Below are 16896 nucleotides of genomic sequence, written 5' to 3'. Positions count from 1 at the left end.
AGTCTCTGAATGTCCTTGAGTGGCCCAGCCAGAGCCCGGACTTGAACTCGATCGAACATCTCTGGAGAGACCTGGAAATAGCTGTGCAGCGACGCTCCCCATCCAAACTGACAGAACTTGAGAGGATCTGCAGAGAAGAATGGGAGAAACTCCCCAAATACAGGTGTGCCAAGCTTATAGCGTCATACCCAAGAAGACTCGAGTCTGTAATCGCTGACAAACGTGCTTCAACAAAGTACTGAGTAAAGGGTCTGAATACTTATGTAAACGTCATATTTCATTTTTTCGTTTTTTAATCAATTTGCACAAATGTATAACAACCTGTTTTTGCTTTGTCATTATGGGGTATTGTGATGTCATTATGGGGTATTGTGTGTAGATTGATGGGGGGAAAAAACAATGTAATCAATTTTATAATAAGGCTGTAACATAACAAAACGTGGAAAAAGTACCCAACTGTCATACTTCAGTAAATGTAAAGATACCTTAATAGAAAATGACTCAAGTAAAAGTCAAAATCATCCAGTAAAATTCTACTTCAGTAAAAGTCTAAACGTATTTGGTTTAAAATATACTTAACTGTCAAAATTAAAAGTATAAATCCTTTCAAATTCCTTATATTAAGCAAACAAGATGACACCATTTTCTTTTTTTTGAATTTACGGAAAGCCCCTGGCACCCTCCAACATTCAGACATCATTTACAAACTATGCATGTGTGTTTAGTGAGTCCGCCAAATCAGAGGCAGTAGAGATGACCAGGGATGTTCTCTGTTTAGTGAGTCCTCCAGATCAGAGACAGTAGGGATGACCAGGGATGTTCTATTGATAAGTGCGTGAATTTGACTATTTTCCTGTCCTGCTAAGCATTCAAAATGTAACGAGTACTTTTGGGTGTCAAGGAAAATGTGTGGAGTAAAAAAACAATATTTTCTTAAGGAATGTAGTGAAGTGAAAGTAAAAGTAGTCAAAAATATAAATAGTAAGATACAGATACCAAAAATAAAAAACTACTTAAGTAGTACTTTACACCACTGGAAAAAGTAAAGGGGTCTGAATACTTTCTGAGTGAACTGTATAATATATATAGTATTTTTTGTGGATATGAACCGAGATGAACTGTCAAATGCCTTTTGGGAGTTTGTATTGACACAGCACCCTTTATATTAAATACATGACAGACAATGGTATTTGTTTGTTTACTGGTCTGGCTGCCTCTCTCTCATAGTGTAAATAAAGGTCTGAAGAAATCAATTCTACCGTAGGCTAGTCCCACATTCAACTGCTCACTGGCTGTCACTCAATGGAACTTTTGACTGTCAATCAAAATGCACATGTATCTGGGCCCATATTTATCAAACTTCTGAGAAAAAAAATCATAAGAATCCTGTGAAATGCTGATTTAGGAGACTCTTGATGACAACGGCCCAGGCATACCTTAGGACTGTTACATTAGATTGGCACATGCATTTTGGCTAGTCTAACTCAGTCTAAATACAATCGACGTGGGCAGTTCTACAGAGCATTCCAAATGGGGGTGTAGGGGCCCGTGGATGGAGGGGCAAGGTTTTTTCCCTCCATTTAAGTCACATTTAATCCATTTGAAGCTTTCTGGCTTCACTCTAATGGGGTTGTTAATGGCTACCCTGACTGCAAAGTGAAGATTATTGCCTCTCACTTACGATTCACCCCCCACTAAGCTCTCTGTATGTGTCATGTTCTATAGAACTGTTGAAGTGTTCTTAACTCCTGGTATTTCTCCTACTCCAGTTCTATCCAGTTCTACTCGAATGAGTCATCAAATTGAATGTAACAGCTCGTTAATTGCATTTATATCGAGTGCATGTTGAAGGGCCTTTATTTTTCTGGTTATTTATGCTGGCTAGCTTTGCTGTTAGAATTTTTGGGGGGATGGCATTATCACTGGTTTAGGCTATAGGCCTTTGTCGTTAGGGGTGGCCATTCAGGGGGCTACTTCACAGAATACTTTAAGATAGTCCAAGGGTATGCTAACAACTACGCCAAATTTGCCCAGTTATGATACCAGCTGAAGGACTCCTCTGATGAGCTGAACATTTTCTTAGAACTGTAAATGTTCATAAAGACTCATCAGCAAGCGTGTATTACACTGATAATTACAGAGTGTAAATGTATTTCATGAAGGTACTTTTTTTATATAAATAAAGTGTAATTAGGATGTATTTTAGATGCTCGTAAGATTACATGAGTATGTCCGCCTCCTATAATTCGACCACATGGACGGGTCTAAGTTTTGGTCAAAAGCCAGACAGGTTCACCTCAAAATATTTGATTGGAAACAGCATAGTCGTAGTTGTATTATTGTTTGTGTGTTTCTCCAGACCTTTTACTTTATAGCTTATTTACCTAAGATAAATATTGATCAGATGTTTCCCTTTATCAAGTTATTATGGATTCTGGTTATGAGCAGACTGAATATACTTATATAAATTAAATTGGCATAAACTCAGTCTATCAACTTATAAACAATCTATGAATTCATTTTAAAGGAAACTAAACTATTTTGTAAATGCATGAATAACATATGAAATATCTAATAAATGCCAATTTTGTGAAAGAAAATCTTGTATGGCATTCTTACCTAATCAGCCAATCCATCCTAATCTTCACGAGCTACACTAGAAATAAGAAAAGTCATAAAATCAAACATAAATCATGACAAACCAATCATATTACCTGCCTCCATTGAGTTCCTCCAATCCCTGAGAGTCCGATCCACATCCTCCGGAGAGGTGTCACAAAACAATCTCCATGGGCAACAACCTCCTGGATACTGTTGCTATAGAAATGTTAAGTAGTTTCATTATCATAGACCTCAGTCCTAGACCTCTAGTAGGTTGTAATGAGGAGATTGTTTCTTTGTGAGATGAGAGGGCCTAACGTTATGGGTACCTACAGTAGCTAGACATATGTACAGTTGAATTTCCAGTGAACATTGTAATTTTGTTGAAACACGTATTATGTAATGACAAAATACACACCCAAACTATTCATTTTCCTCTTTGACGTAACATTATGAACATCATTATTACCAGTGTTGGAATCTTAGTTAATTTCTGTCTTACTTTGCTGATTTGTTCACTCTGTCTGTATCAGTACCTCGGGAGGAAGTGTGGTTTCGTGAGAGCTGAGGCCTATTGCAGAGTTCTTCATCAGGATCATGTTCATTAGATACCAAACAGAAAAAGCAGACTGAACCAGGGAGGGATAAACTGGACTTATGAACACTCATTTTCATTTTCCACTGCAGCATTTTTTGAAGAGTTTTCCATTGCAAGCTTTATTGCAAGCTCTAAATTAGTATTTATTGTTGGACAAGTCTTGGTAGTCCCTCTGGATATTCAGATGTTTTCTTCCATTTGGTGCCTAATGCCTAAATCTGACCTGTGAGAACACCAGGTCAAGGCAGCCTCCTCCACCCACCAGTCTTTGAAGGCTTCCCCACCGGGCTTTGTTGTTTCACAGGGTGGAAGGGTTGGATCTGAAAGGGGTGACTCAACTCTCAGCCAAGCCAATGTTCCCTCCACCCCGCGACCCTAGGGAACCCTCAGATGCTCTCTCATTCCCCCTGCTCCCGCTTCTATTCTCTTCTATGATTGGCCAACTACTGGGGTGGGGGGGTGGGGGGGTGGGGGGGGGGTGATGTAATGGCCGATCTGATGAACACACACCTGTCTGCTACATGGGCCATGTGCTCAGATGTGGCAATCTGATGTTACAATAAATCCTCCACAGCTGATTTGATACTTTTAATAGCCTACTAGTTTGTAATGCATGTAGACCACCAATACTGTTTTGCTGCTGCCAATCTGTTTGGTCTCCATCCGTATTGTGGTCTGTATGGTTGTCAGAGGTGTACTGTTGTCAGTGGTGTACTGTTTTCAGAGGTGTACTGTTGTCAGAGGTGTACTGTTGTCAGAGGTGTACTGTTGTCAGTGGTGTACTGTTGTCAGTGGTGGAAAAGTGCCTAATTGTCATGCTTGAGTAAAAGTAAAGATACCTTAATGGAAAATTACTCAAGTGAAAGTGAAAGTCAGCCAGTAAAATACTACTTGAGTAAAAGTCTAAAAGTATTTGGTATTAAATATACTTAAGTATCAAAAGTAAAAGTATAAATAATTTCAAATTCCTTATATTAAGCAAACCAGAATGCACAATAAAACTACAAAAATGGAAATAATTTACAAACAAAGCATTTGTGTTTAGTGAGTCCACCAGATCAGAGGCAGTAGGGATGACCAGGGATGTTTTCTTGATAAGTGTGTGAATTGGAAAATTCTCTGTCCTGCTAAGCATTCAAAATGTAATGAGTACTTTTGGGTGTCAGGGAAAATGTATGGAGTAAAAAGTACATAATTTTGTTTAGGAATGTAGTGAAGTAAAAGTTGTCAAAAAAATAAATAGTAAAGTACAGATACCCCAAAAAACTACTTAAGTAACCTTTTAAAGTATTTTTACTTCAGTACTTTACAACAAAGGCCCAAAAAACTATACAGACAATGCCTTCATCAAACAACACTGCTTTATGACACATCAGTGACATGGCAGGAGATGTTTTGAAACAGTTACTGCTTCGCATACAAGCCAGTGAATTAAATGTGTTACAGCTAGATGAGTCAACAGACGTGGTGGGCCTGGCACAGCTCCTGGTATATGTCCATCACGTTTATGGGGTTTAATTAAGGAAGACATCTTCTTCTGCAAACCACTGGAAACCAGGACAACATGAGAGGATATTTTTAAAGCACTGGACAGCTTTCTGACATCAAATGGACTTTGGTGGTCAAGATGTGTTGGTATCTGTACTGATGGCGCAAAGCCATGACAGGGAGACATAGTGGAGTGGTAACGCGCGTGCAAGCAGTTGCTCCCGACGCCACTTGGATACACTGCAGCATGACAGCTTGAAAAACATTTTGGACACTACAGAGAAAATGGTTAAAATGGTTAAGCAAGGCCCCTGAACTCTTGTGTATTTTCTGCATTATGCAATGATATAGGCAGCGACCATGTAACGCTTTTACAAGACACAGAATTGCGCTAGTTATCAAGGGGCAAAGTATTGACACGTTTTTTTTTAAATTGAGAGACGAGCTTAAAGTTTTCTTTCCTGACCATAATTTTCACTTGTCTGACCGCTTGCATCATGACAAGTTTCTCACATGACTGGCCTATCTGGGTGATGTTTTTTCTCACCTGAATGATCTGAATCTAGGATTACAGGGACTCTCCGCAACTATATTCAATGTGCGGGACAAAATAGAGGCTAGAAGCACACCCTTCTCATTAACCTGTGGTGAGTTATTCACAATTTTCAATGAACAAATAAGGTTTTTTATGTAAGATATTTAAATAAAGAGCAAAATTATTGATTATTATTATATTATTATTTGTGCCCTGGTCCTATAAGAGCTCTTTGTCACTTCCCACGAGCCGGGTTGTGACAAAAACTCACACAACCCCCCACCCCCCCCCCGGGCCTCCTAACGGGACAGTGGCCAGGGCTCACTGCTGGTGCCCAAAATAACCCTATATCAGAATGCCCAGTTCCCTGGCCAGAGATAGGATAGCAGCCAATCACACCCCCAGCTGCCGGAGTGCTGAGTGACTCCCCCCTGCTCAGTGATTCCTCCCTGCTCAGTGACTCCTCCCTGCCCAGTGATTCCTCCCTGCTGAGTGACTCCTCCCTGCTCAGTGACTCCTCCCTGCCCAGTGACTCCTCCCTACCCAGTGACTCCTCCCTGCCCAGTGACTCCTCCCTGCCCAGTGACTCCTCCCTGCCCAGTGACTCCTCCCTGCTCAGTGACTCCTCCCTGCTCAGTGACTCCTCCCTGCCCAGTGACTCCTCCCTGCCCAGTGACTCCTCCCTGCTCAGTGACTCCTCCCTGCTCAGTGACTCCTCCCTGCCCAGTGACTCCTCCCTGCCCAGTGACTCCTCCCTGCCCAGTGACTCCTCCCTGCCCAGTGACTCCTCCCTGCTCAGTGACTCCTCCCTGCTCAGTGACTCCTCCCTATCTCTTGCTTACAAGAACACAACACATTACACATAACAACAGGAACGGTGGGCAGGGTTTGATTGCAGGGTTGGATCTGTATCCTATAAAAGTGATCTGATTCTGTAGCGGTTGCATGTTTGGGGCTCAACAACAGCCAAGTTTGTAGTGACACTTTCTGTGCCGTCAAATTAGAGATGAAGGGAGAAAACATTTATTTAACCAAACCTTGGTCCTTTTAGTTACAGTGTGAGTCATTGCTATGTTTAAACAGGTTCGGCCTGTTCATCTTCATGTTGTTGTCCAACGTTTCTGGCTCAAATTAAATCGTTTGTATTGATGCCTCTGGGTGCCCCACTGTTAGAGATTGCAAACACAGGTGAGATTATAATCTGGGTCTCAGATTGACAGATCTAGGACAGGCGCCATCACAAAATGACAGAGTTCAGAACGTTCCGTCTTCATCGATGCGTGGCATTACCAACGGCAGGGAGGAGTATATCCACCCCTGTAAAGATAGCGCGAGTGCTCATCTGCCTCGGTGTAATCCCTGCCACTCTTTCCTGGTTTTCCTGAAAGGCCATAAGGATTTATGCCCCTAGAAAAATAACCTCAACATTATTCAGCTAGCGTATTTTTGTGGCTAACTATGGACTTGCGTACATGCAGCCATGATAACAATTAAAGAAAACACGAAAAGGGTGTACTTACATGTAGAATCTGAAATTGAAAAACTTGTAAATACATCTTAAAAACGATGATAGATTAAATTCTGTTCTATCTCCAGTTCAGACGTGTTTATGTCGAGGCACCGTATGGGAATTGTGTCGGGGTATGTGTGTGTGTGTGTTTGTGTGTGTGTGTGATATGAGGCGAGGGCCAGGCAGAGCAGGGTTTAGGGCCTTCCATTAAGGGCCTCCCAGAGGCTGAAGTGGGGCCTGTCCATTAACACGTCCTCAGAGACACAGAGACGTGTCTGGTGGGTGATAGAGCCCATCGCCCCACACCCTCACACTCTCCCTCCACATGCCACAGCCACGGCCAAAGCCGCTGAGAGATGGGTGTTGCCTGCAGGGTTTGGGTTAATTCCACAAATTCAATCCTAATTCCAATTCAATTCTAATTCAATTCTCTCTCCCTGTAAATTCCATTTAATTCAATTCAAATTCAATGGCCGGTCTATGAATTCTGAGATGGTTCAATTTCTCTCAATTCCAATGTTAGGTAAATTCTAATAATTAAATTCCAAATTCAATATTAACCCCAACACGTCCACAAATTAAAATTCCCTCATGCTTTGAGGCTGATCATGTAACTGTTCAGACAGCCTAGCTATACTGGAATTGTAGATTTACAAGTATAAGTTATTTAAAACATATCCTGAAGTACATTTTTTATCCTACAGTATGTGAATTAAGTCCATTAACTGGGAAATGTTAAAATATTTAATTCCAATATAATTAAATTCCAAAGATTTTATGTTTTTACAAATCCAATTCAATTCCAATTCAAAAAGTCCAAACAGTCTATTTCCAATTCCAATTCCATAACTTGAACTGTTGAAATTCAAATTGAATTCAACATAAACTCTCCACTTCATGAGTGAATTCAAGAATTGAATAAAAATGTCTAATTAAATTGGAATCAATCCTATCCCTGGTTGACACGTGTTGCCTGGTAGGCTTTTCAGGGATGGGTGAAGGGCTGAGGTGGTGTGAGGGGATGAGTGACTGGCGTGATGGCAGGTTGGTGGCGCCACGTCCTTTCAACTCCCCCGCCTCACTCTTCAAGACACCCACCCATTTCACACGCCCCCCTAGCTCCTCTAGCCACTCTAGATCGGTCCGTGTCTCAGAGGAAGCAGGGCGTCGGAGTCACTCACCTTTCTGAAATGGGGGTTCGAGGGGGTGGGGGGGCATTTCTAACGTGGGGTGGTATGCAGTGGCATTGCTCTGGGCTGACATCACCCTCTTAGGCCCGATAAGTGTTGTCTACACAAGGGTTTAGTCATGGAAAAGCATCTAAATCTGTCCCATTACGTCATCTACATATTTTGAACAACAATCCCATACTACTCCGATAAGCTGATGTACTATATGTGTGAAATTTCCCCTTGCTGAATTAATATTATCTGCAAATAAGTGACTGCCATGACCCGTATGGGACCTTGTTGCTTGGATAAAGCCTGTGGACACAGTTATTTATCTTAATGGCCCCCCTTCTCTAAGATAACAGGCATAGGATGAGCTCACTGTGCGGCAATGACAAGCCAATGAATGTGCATGAACTGTACACACTTAAAGCCTGTCCCATGCTTCCCAGTTGAAACAGTTTGCGTATATATTGCGCTGAAATGTTGTTGTGAAGTTTTGGATTTTTTTGGTGTTCGTCAAGTTTTTATGAGGGTTTTTTTTTTACTTGAGAAATACTACACCAAACATCTTAGTTAAATCTAAAATTGTGAGACTAAGACATCCTCGGCATAAACATCAGAATTTATTACAGATTTATCTTAGATTATTCTGACTATTTTGAGGAAGCGTATATTGGCTATGGTGTCTCAAAAGGGACAAACAGTCAAATTACTGGGGGTTTTTCAGTTTTTTCAAGCGAAGGTCTTTTAAGGGAGTATTTGTACTTGCATTTATTATGGATCCCCATTAGATGTTGCTAAGGCAGCAACTACTCTTCATGGGGTCCAACAACATTAAAGCAGTTCAGGCAGTTGACATTACAGTACATTTCACAACAGATTTCACAACACATTAAGTGCAAAGCACAGGCCACCTAGCCTAGTTCTGCTAGGAGCAAACCGACCCTAGTATGGGGGCGCCTTAAAGAGGCAGCAAATTGGTACGAGATCCAATCTTTTTCTACATTTCCTTTAGTATGTGTTTTTTTTAAGGATCTTAGGCCCCATCCAGAAACCCTGGCTCCTAACCCCTAAGCACATGTAGATTTGAAAGAATCATCTAGGTATGAGCAGTATGGTTGCAGCTCCATCTTGCCCTCCATCTTCATAGGCTAAGTGGAATTTTTTGCCATATTGCCTAAACATATCCAATTCCTTCAGCTTTACACAAGTGCCTAGGTGTTAAGGAGCTAGGTGTTGTTTCTGGACGACAGCCTTACGGCGTTATCTTGATGTTTTGTTTCTGTTTTCTCCCCAGGCATTGCCCAGATGGGTTTGAATGTAGGAAGGCAGGAAGGAACCCTAACTATGGTTACACCAGCTTTGACAGCTTTGGTTGGGCATTTCTCTCCCTCTTCCGGCTGATGACACAAGACTACTGGGAGAACCTCTATCACCAGGTCAGTAAGGACACCTGGAAATGGTCAGCTTTATTTCAAAGGATCTCCTAATTCAGGTCACAGTCTGAAAGATCATGTGTCCATCCATCCGTCCTCAGACTCTGCGGTCAGCAGGAAAGACCTACATGGTGTTCTTCGTGGTGGTCATCTTCTTGGGGTCATTCTACCTGGTCAACCTGATCCTGGCTGTGGTGGCTATGGCCTACGAGGAGCAAAACCAGGCCACTATCCAGGAGGCCTGGCAGAAAGAGAGGGAGTTCCAGCTGGCCATGGAGTGCCTCAAGAAGGAAGCGCAGGTAAAACATAGAGTTTCATGGTGTCATTTTATGGCTAATGCTTTGGGAATTTGGACTGTAGACATATAATTGCACATTTCTTTAAACTGGTATGGGACTTCTGTTAATTTGGAATGAGACAATATCCTGAAAAAGGACTATAGCTATTGGCCCTAGGATTCTGTTCAACAGGCTAACATAGCCTTGTTAGACCTAAAAGACTCAGGTTCGAAACCCAGTCAGTCATACATGAAAATGTTTTTCGTAGCAAATCTAGGTAAAAATAAATGAACTGACGCTTTGCCTTCAAACGCTACTCAGAAAGCTCAAGACACAGATTCATTGATTTTCCCGGACCTGTCCCCTGGCCTGGCTCTGCCTGACAACAAGGAGTTGCAGAGCAGGAGGAGAAGTCTAGAGGGGCTGGTGGAGGAGACGGAGAACGAGGGAGACGTGGAGGAGGGAGACGTGAAAACATTAAAGGTGGATACAGTGGATGGGGGCAGGGTAAATATCCTAATTATGTATTCGTAATGGAATGTTATTTAATCATGATGTTTCATCATGGATAAAACATTATGGATAAATACAAACATGCTGAATCTGAAGTATAATTTCAGGTTTTGTAGAGAAGTATGTATTCTGAATCTATAGTGATTAAATCCTAATTTGTGAAAGAATTATCTGATTTCCAGGGTTTGAGTCAAGTATCTTACTCTTTTCTAACAGAAGACCTCCCTACCATATAGCCCACTCCCCCACCAGCCGACACACCCCCTCCTCATCCGCACCATTTCCACGCGCACTAGACGAGGAAGCAACGGCAGTATATTTAACTTCCATCGCCGGAACAAAGACTCAGAGGGTGACTTTGCCGACGATGAGTTCAGTGTCCATGGGGACAATGAGGGGACACACAGTCGTGCTGGGTCCCTGGTGGTCCCGTGGAGCACCAGACGCAGGCCCAGTACCTACAGCACGGGCAGCCGGGGTTCACAGATCTTCCTCAACATCAATGGGAAGCTGTTTGTGGCCATGGACCAGAACGGGGTCACCCCGCAGGGCCTCCCAGCATGCACCATGGAGAGGGTCAAGGAGGAGAGTGTGAGTACTGAGTTTGATGTTTCAAGTTTTAATGTCACGTGCACAAGTATAGTGAAATGCCTTTCTTCTAAGCTCCAAACCCAACAATGCAGTATTCAATATCAATGTAACATTAAAAATAACACAAGGTAGAACAAACACACACAAGAAATACAAATAAGAAATAGAACACGAGAAAGTAAGAAACTATATACAGTGTCAGCTCCAATATTACCATATGTACAATGTGTAGGGATACTGGAGTGATAGAGGTAGATATGTATAGGGGTAAGGTGACTAGGCACCAGGATATACACTGATTGTACAAAACTTTAGGAACACCTTCCTAATATTAAGTTGCACCACCTTTTGCCCTCAGAACAGCCTCAATTCGTCAGAGCATAGACTCTACAAGGTGGCAAAAGCGTTCCACAGGGATGCTGGCCCATGTCAACTCCAGTGCTTCCCACAGTTGTGTCAAGTTCCCTGGATGTCCTTTGGGTGGTAGACCATTGTTGATACACACGGGAAACTGTTGAGCATGAAAAACCCAGTAGCGTTGAAGTTCTAGACACACGCGCCTGGCAGCTACTACCATACCCCGTTCAAAGGCACTTAAAAATGTTATCTTGCCCATTCACCCTCTGAATAGCACACATACAAACTCCATGTATCAATTGTCTCAAGGCTTAAAAATAATGATTTAACCTGTCTTCTCCCCTTAATCTACACTGATTTAAGTGGATATAACAAGTGCCATCAATAAGGGAACATAACTTTCTCCTGGATTCACCTGGTCAGTCTATGTCATGGAAAGAGCATGTTTTGTACACTCAGTGTATGATAAACAGATTAGCAGCAGTGTAAATTATGATTATATGTGAGTGTGTGTGCGTGTCTAGAGTCAATATACATGTGTGTGCATGTTACAGTATGTGTGTGTTGGAGTGTCAGTGTGCGTGAGTGTGTAGAGTCCTTAGAGTGTGCATAGAAACAGTGCAAACATACAAATTAAATACAAGGATCAACTCAGATAGTCTGTGCAGACATTCTGTTAGCTATTTAGTAGTCTTATGGCTTCAGGATAGAATCTGTTCAGGAGCCTTTTGGTGTCAGACGATGCATGAATACAGCTTGCCATGCGGAAGTAGTGAGAACAGTCTATGGCTTGGGTGGCTGGAGTCTTTAATGATTTTCCGGGCCTTCCTTTCAGACCGCCTGATATAGAGGTCCTGGATGGCACGGAGTTCGGCCCCAGTGATATATTGGGCTGTCCGCATCACCCTCTGGTATGGCTGTTGCCGTACCAAGCAGTGATGCAGCCAGTCAAGATGCTGTCAATGGTGCAGTTGTATAACTTGAGGATTTGATGCCAAACCTTTCCAACTTCCTGAGGGGGAAGAGGCTCTGTTGCTCCTTCTTCACGACTGTGCGTGTCAACCATTTTAAGTCCTTAGAGATTTGGACACCAAGGAACTTGAAGCTCTTGACCTGTTCCACTGCAGCCCTGTCAATGTGCAACCGTCTGGACCCGCGGCCTTGCGAGTGTTGACCTGATTAAAGACCTTACACACAATGGCCTCAGAGAGCGAGATCACCCAGTCCTCTAGGTTGGGGGGGACCTCACGCACAGTGTTGTTATTGTCGAAGTGTGCATAAAATGCATTGAGTTCAGCTGGAAAAGAAGCATCGTTGGGCAGATCATGGCTGGATCTTCCTTTGTAATCCTTAATGGACTCCGATGCGCTGCCACGCGGTGGGCATTGGAGACTGTGTAATATGATTCCACCTTATTCCTATATTGTCCTTTTGCTCGTTTGATGACTCTGTGCAGGTCGTAGCGGGACTTCTTGTACTTGTTCCTGTCCTTACCCGTAGGCTCAGAGTCATCTGCGATAGTCCTGTGTGTGGTAGCCCTGTCCTTTAGCTTAACGCCAACCTCTGTGTTAATCCAGGGCTTTTGGTTGAGGAAGCATTGGACCTTCTGTGGGGACAACATTGCCTATGCATTTCCTTAAGAAGCCGGTGACGGAGGTGATTAGCTCATATCGCCGGTGTGTCGGAACAGATTCCAATCAGCGCTAGCAAAGCAGTCCTGTAGCATAATCTCTGATTCTGACTACCATTTCTTAACAGAGTGAGTCACGGGTACTTCCTGTTTGAGCTTCTGCTTGTAAACAGTCCGGAGTCATGATCTGATGTGCTAAATGGAGGACAAAGGAGGGCCTTGTATGCTTGCTTGTGGGTAGAGTAACAATGGTCTAGGACTTTATTGTACCTAGTGGCGAAGGAGACGTATTGATGGAAATTGGGAATCATGTGTCTTAATGCCACGGAGTTAAAATAGCTAGCGACAAGAAAGGCAGCCTCCGGGTGTAAGTTTTCCTGCTTGTTTATAGCCTTGTACAGTTTGTTAAGTGCCAGATTGTTATATTTCTTGTCCTGAGGTGAAATGTATACAACAGTCACAATAACAGCTGAAGACTCCCTAGGGAAGTAGAAGGGTCGGCATTTGACCATCGGTTATTCCAAGACAGGTGAACAATGGGTTGAGACTACCACTGCGCTCAAGTCAGCACACCATTTGTTGTTTATGAAGAGGCAAAAACTTCCCTTCCTTCATTTCCCAGACTCTACTGTCCTGTCCACACGGTGAATCCATTGAGCTTCTCGAGTTGTCCGAAAGCCATGTTTCAGAAAAGCAGAGAATATTGCAGTTACGAGAGTCACGTTGGTAGCCAATCCGCGATTGGAGGTCATGCATTTTATTATCATGTGACTGTACAGTGGCTTGTGAAAGTATTCACCCCCTTGGTATTTTTCCTATTTTGTTGCCTTACAACCTGGAATTAAAATAGATTGTTTTGGGGTTTTGTATCATTTGATTTAGACAACAAGCCTACCACTTTGAAGATGCAAAATATTTTTTATTGTGAAACAAACAAGAAATAAGACAAAAAAAGCAGAAAACTTGAGCGTGCATAACTATTCACCCCCCCCCCCCCCCCTCAAAAAAAAAATCTATACTTTGTAGAGCCACCATTCTCAGCAATTACAGCTGCAAGTCTCTTGGGGTATGTCTCTATAAGCTTGGCACATCTAGCCACTGGGATTTTTGCCCATTCTTCAAGGCAAAACTGCTCCAGCTCCTTCAAGTTGGATGGGTTTCGCTGGTGTACAGCAAAGTCATACCACATATTCTTAATTGGATTGAGGTCTGGGCTTTGACTAGGCCATTCCAAGACATTTAAATGTTTCCCCTTAAACCACTCGAGTGTTGCTTTAGCAGTATGCTTAGGGACAGAGTACCTTCTTCCATATGTTTGGGGAATCTCCCAATTGTCTTTTGGCTTACACCAAACGTGTTTGCTTATTTTTTTCTTTAAGCAATGGCTTTTTTTCTAGCCAGTCTTCCATAAAGCCCAGCTCTGTGGAGTGTACGGCTTAAAGTGGTCCTATAGACAGATATTATAATCTCCGCTGTGGAGCTTTGCAGCTCCTTCAGGGTTACCTTTGGCCTCTTTGTTGCCTTTCTGATTAACACTCTCCTTGCCTGGTCTGTGAGTTTTGGTGGGCGGCCGTCTCTTGGCAGGTTTGTTGTGGTGCCATATTCTTTCCATTTTTTAATAATGGATTTAATGGTGCTCCGTGGGATGTTCAAAGTTTTTATAACCCAACCCTGATCTGTACTTCTCCACAACTTTGTCCCTGACCTGTTTGGAGAGCTCCTTGGTCTTCATGGTGCCGCTTACTTGGTGGTGCCCCTTGTTAAATGGTGTTAAGACTCTGGGGCCTTTCAGAACAGGTATATATATACTGAGATCATTTGACACTTAGATTGCACACAGGTGGACTTTATTTAACTAATTATGTGACTTCTGAAGGTAATTGGTTGCACCAGATCTTATTTAGGGGCTTCATAGCAAAGTGGGTGAATACATATGCACGCACCACTTTTCCGTTTTGGATTTTTTAGGATTTTTTTAAACAGGTAATTTTTTTAATTTCACTTCACCAATTTGGACTATTTTGTGTATGTCATTTACATTAAATCCCAATAAAAATCCATTTAAATTACAGGTTGTAATGCAACAAAATAAGAAAAACGGCAAGGGGGGATGAATACTATAGCAAGGCACTGTACATTGGCCAATAGAATGTAGGGAAGAGGTGGCTGGTTTTCTGTTCATCTCACCAGGACTCCACCTCTCCTGCGTCTGTAATGCTGACGTTTCCTCTTGCATACCCCGAAAATTGGGTTGGAATTATAAGAAAGAGCCTAGCGCAGATAAGTCAAAGTTGCAGCTGGAATTGGGGAAGTAACTGCCAATCTGATGTTCAAAGTTATTGTCGGTTATAAAAAATTATAGCAGACATTTCATGAAAATAAAGTAAAGATAAACGTCAAAAGAATCACAACATAGCAAAGTACGTGCGGAGCTCTCAATACGGCGACTATCCAGTACTGCGTCATGTTCTGAGTGGAGTTACTGAGTGGAGTTACTGAGTTGCTTTGTGTGTCTGTGTGTGTTGTTGCGTATCTGCGTGCATCATGGGAATTCACCCTGTGGATAACTGGAGAACTATTATATAAGCCTGTATCAAAGGAATGGCCAGGCTCGTATCCTGCAGAGTAGACTCAGGGCTTAGTAGCCTCTGGCTGCCTGGAGTCATTGGCCAAGACCTCTGTGACACTGGTACAGCTAACAGCTCCCTCTTCCCCACTGGGCTCCTCAACATTAACACAACACACGGTTTGATTTGCTGTTTCAATACAGATGATTCACACTACCCTGCGGAGGTGTTAGCAACTGTGTAGGAACGGAAGAGGAAAGAGCCTTAATGCAATTGCATTTTCTCTAATACTCAATGAATCACTTTCCATGCTGTCGCTGCCTTGTGTTTGTGTCTGTGTGGCTGTTTGTGTGTCTGTGTGTGTGTTTCTGTTGACAGGGTTTATTGTAGAGTGAAACAGAGCATGTGCTTATTTTTGGTGCCTTTTTGTCTGGATAGCTACTGTACATATCTTATGCTGCTCTGCATGATCTCAAGAAAAATATCAAAACTAGGGCCCTATTTGGATACTTTCAAAGGCATCCTTCCTTACTCTTTTACTACTCTACTTCAAACCTAAATCAAATCAGTCAATACCTGAAGAAAGGTGGAGGGAAATATGCATTTAGAAAGCATTATGACTTGGATGTTAATGAGAGTCTTCAACACCAACTGAATCCTTAACCCCCTAAGGTCGATGTCCACGTCCCCACAGAAATGTATTAGCATAAAGAAAAAATCACCATAATAATCTGTCAGTTTAAGCTAGAGATATCAGTTTTTTTGCATTGGATGCGTCTCAATCCACCTCATCCTTCTATGTAAAACTTGTGGTGATAGGTAAGAGAGCTAGAGCGATGTTTGTCAGACCATGAGACGTCCCAAAAATTGTCTTCACACAAAATCTTCTGTAGCGTCTGAACGGTTTGGCCTAAAAACATGTATGACCACTCTATTGAAAGATGAGACTCTCAGGAACAAAGATGAGACTCTCAGGTTTTGTTCTACGAACCCCACAAGCATCAAAGGATTCGTCTGAGGTCAATACAGTCGATCTGCCAACTTCTGTGTAGCATCCATACAGTTTGGGCTACACACTAATATGACCCCTCTGTGTAAAGGTGATACTCTCAGGAAGGAATCCCACTGGCCTCACAAGACTCGCCTGAAGGTCCCCCAGTACCAGTTTAAAAAATGTATGGAAGTATACAGTACCAGTCAAAAGTTTGGACACACCTACTGATTTCTTGATTTTACTATTTTCTACATTGTAGAATAATAGTGAAGACATCGAAACTATAAAATAACACATATGGAATCATGTAGTAACCAAAAAAGTGTTAAACAAATCAAAATATATTTTATATTTGAGGTTCTTCAAAGTAGCCACCCTTTCCCTTGATGACAGCTTTGCACACTCTTGGCATTTTCTCAACCTGGACAGTGGACAGTTTGATTTCACAGAAGTGTGATTGACTTGGAGTTACATTGTGTTGTTTAAGTGTTCCCTTTATTTTTTTGAGCAGTGTAGTAAAAATGAAGAAAAACCCTTGCATGAGTAGATGTGTCCTAACTTTTGACTGGTACTGTATATCAAGACTGTTTAGTGACAAAAATAAGAGGTTAAAAAATTTGAAAAAA

At 42.3% G+C, this 16896-nt stretch overlaps 1 protein-coding gene across 5 annotated transcripts in view; it reads left to right on the top strand.

Moving 5' to 3' along the window:
• LOC115150314 (sodium channel protein type 4 subunit alpha B-like) overlaps positions 1-16896 on the top strand; it is a 181173-nt gene that overhangs the window by 69958 nt on the left and 94319 nt on the right. For 4 of the 5 annotated variants that reach the window (XM_029693512.1, XM_029693476.1, XM_029693493.1 and 1 more), the window contains 4 exons: positions 9202-9343; positions 9442-9639; positions 9940-10125; positions 10348-10722. In XM_029693512.1, the coding sequence (XP_029549372.1) occupies positions 9202-9343; positions 9442-9639; positions 9940-10125; positions 10348-10722 (901 nt within the window). The remainder of the gene's footprint in view (positions 1-9201; positions 9344-9441; positions 9640-9939; positions 10126-10347; positions 10723-16896) is intronic. The other variant, XM_029693503.1, reaches the window with a different exon arrangement.

The sequence above is a fragment of the Salmo trutta genome, chromosome 2 (assembly GCF_901001165.1).
Source record: "Salmo trutta chromosome 2, fSalTru1.1, whole genome shotgun sequence".
Classification (NCBI taxonomy): Eukaryota; Metazoa; Chordata; class Actinopteri; order Salmoniformes; family Salmonidae; genus Salmo; species Salmo trutta.
The sequence above is the reverse complement of the archived record's forward strand: the minus strand, read 5'-3'. Positions and strand labels throughout refer to the sequence as shown.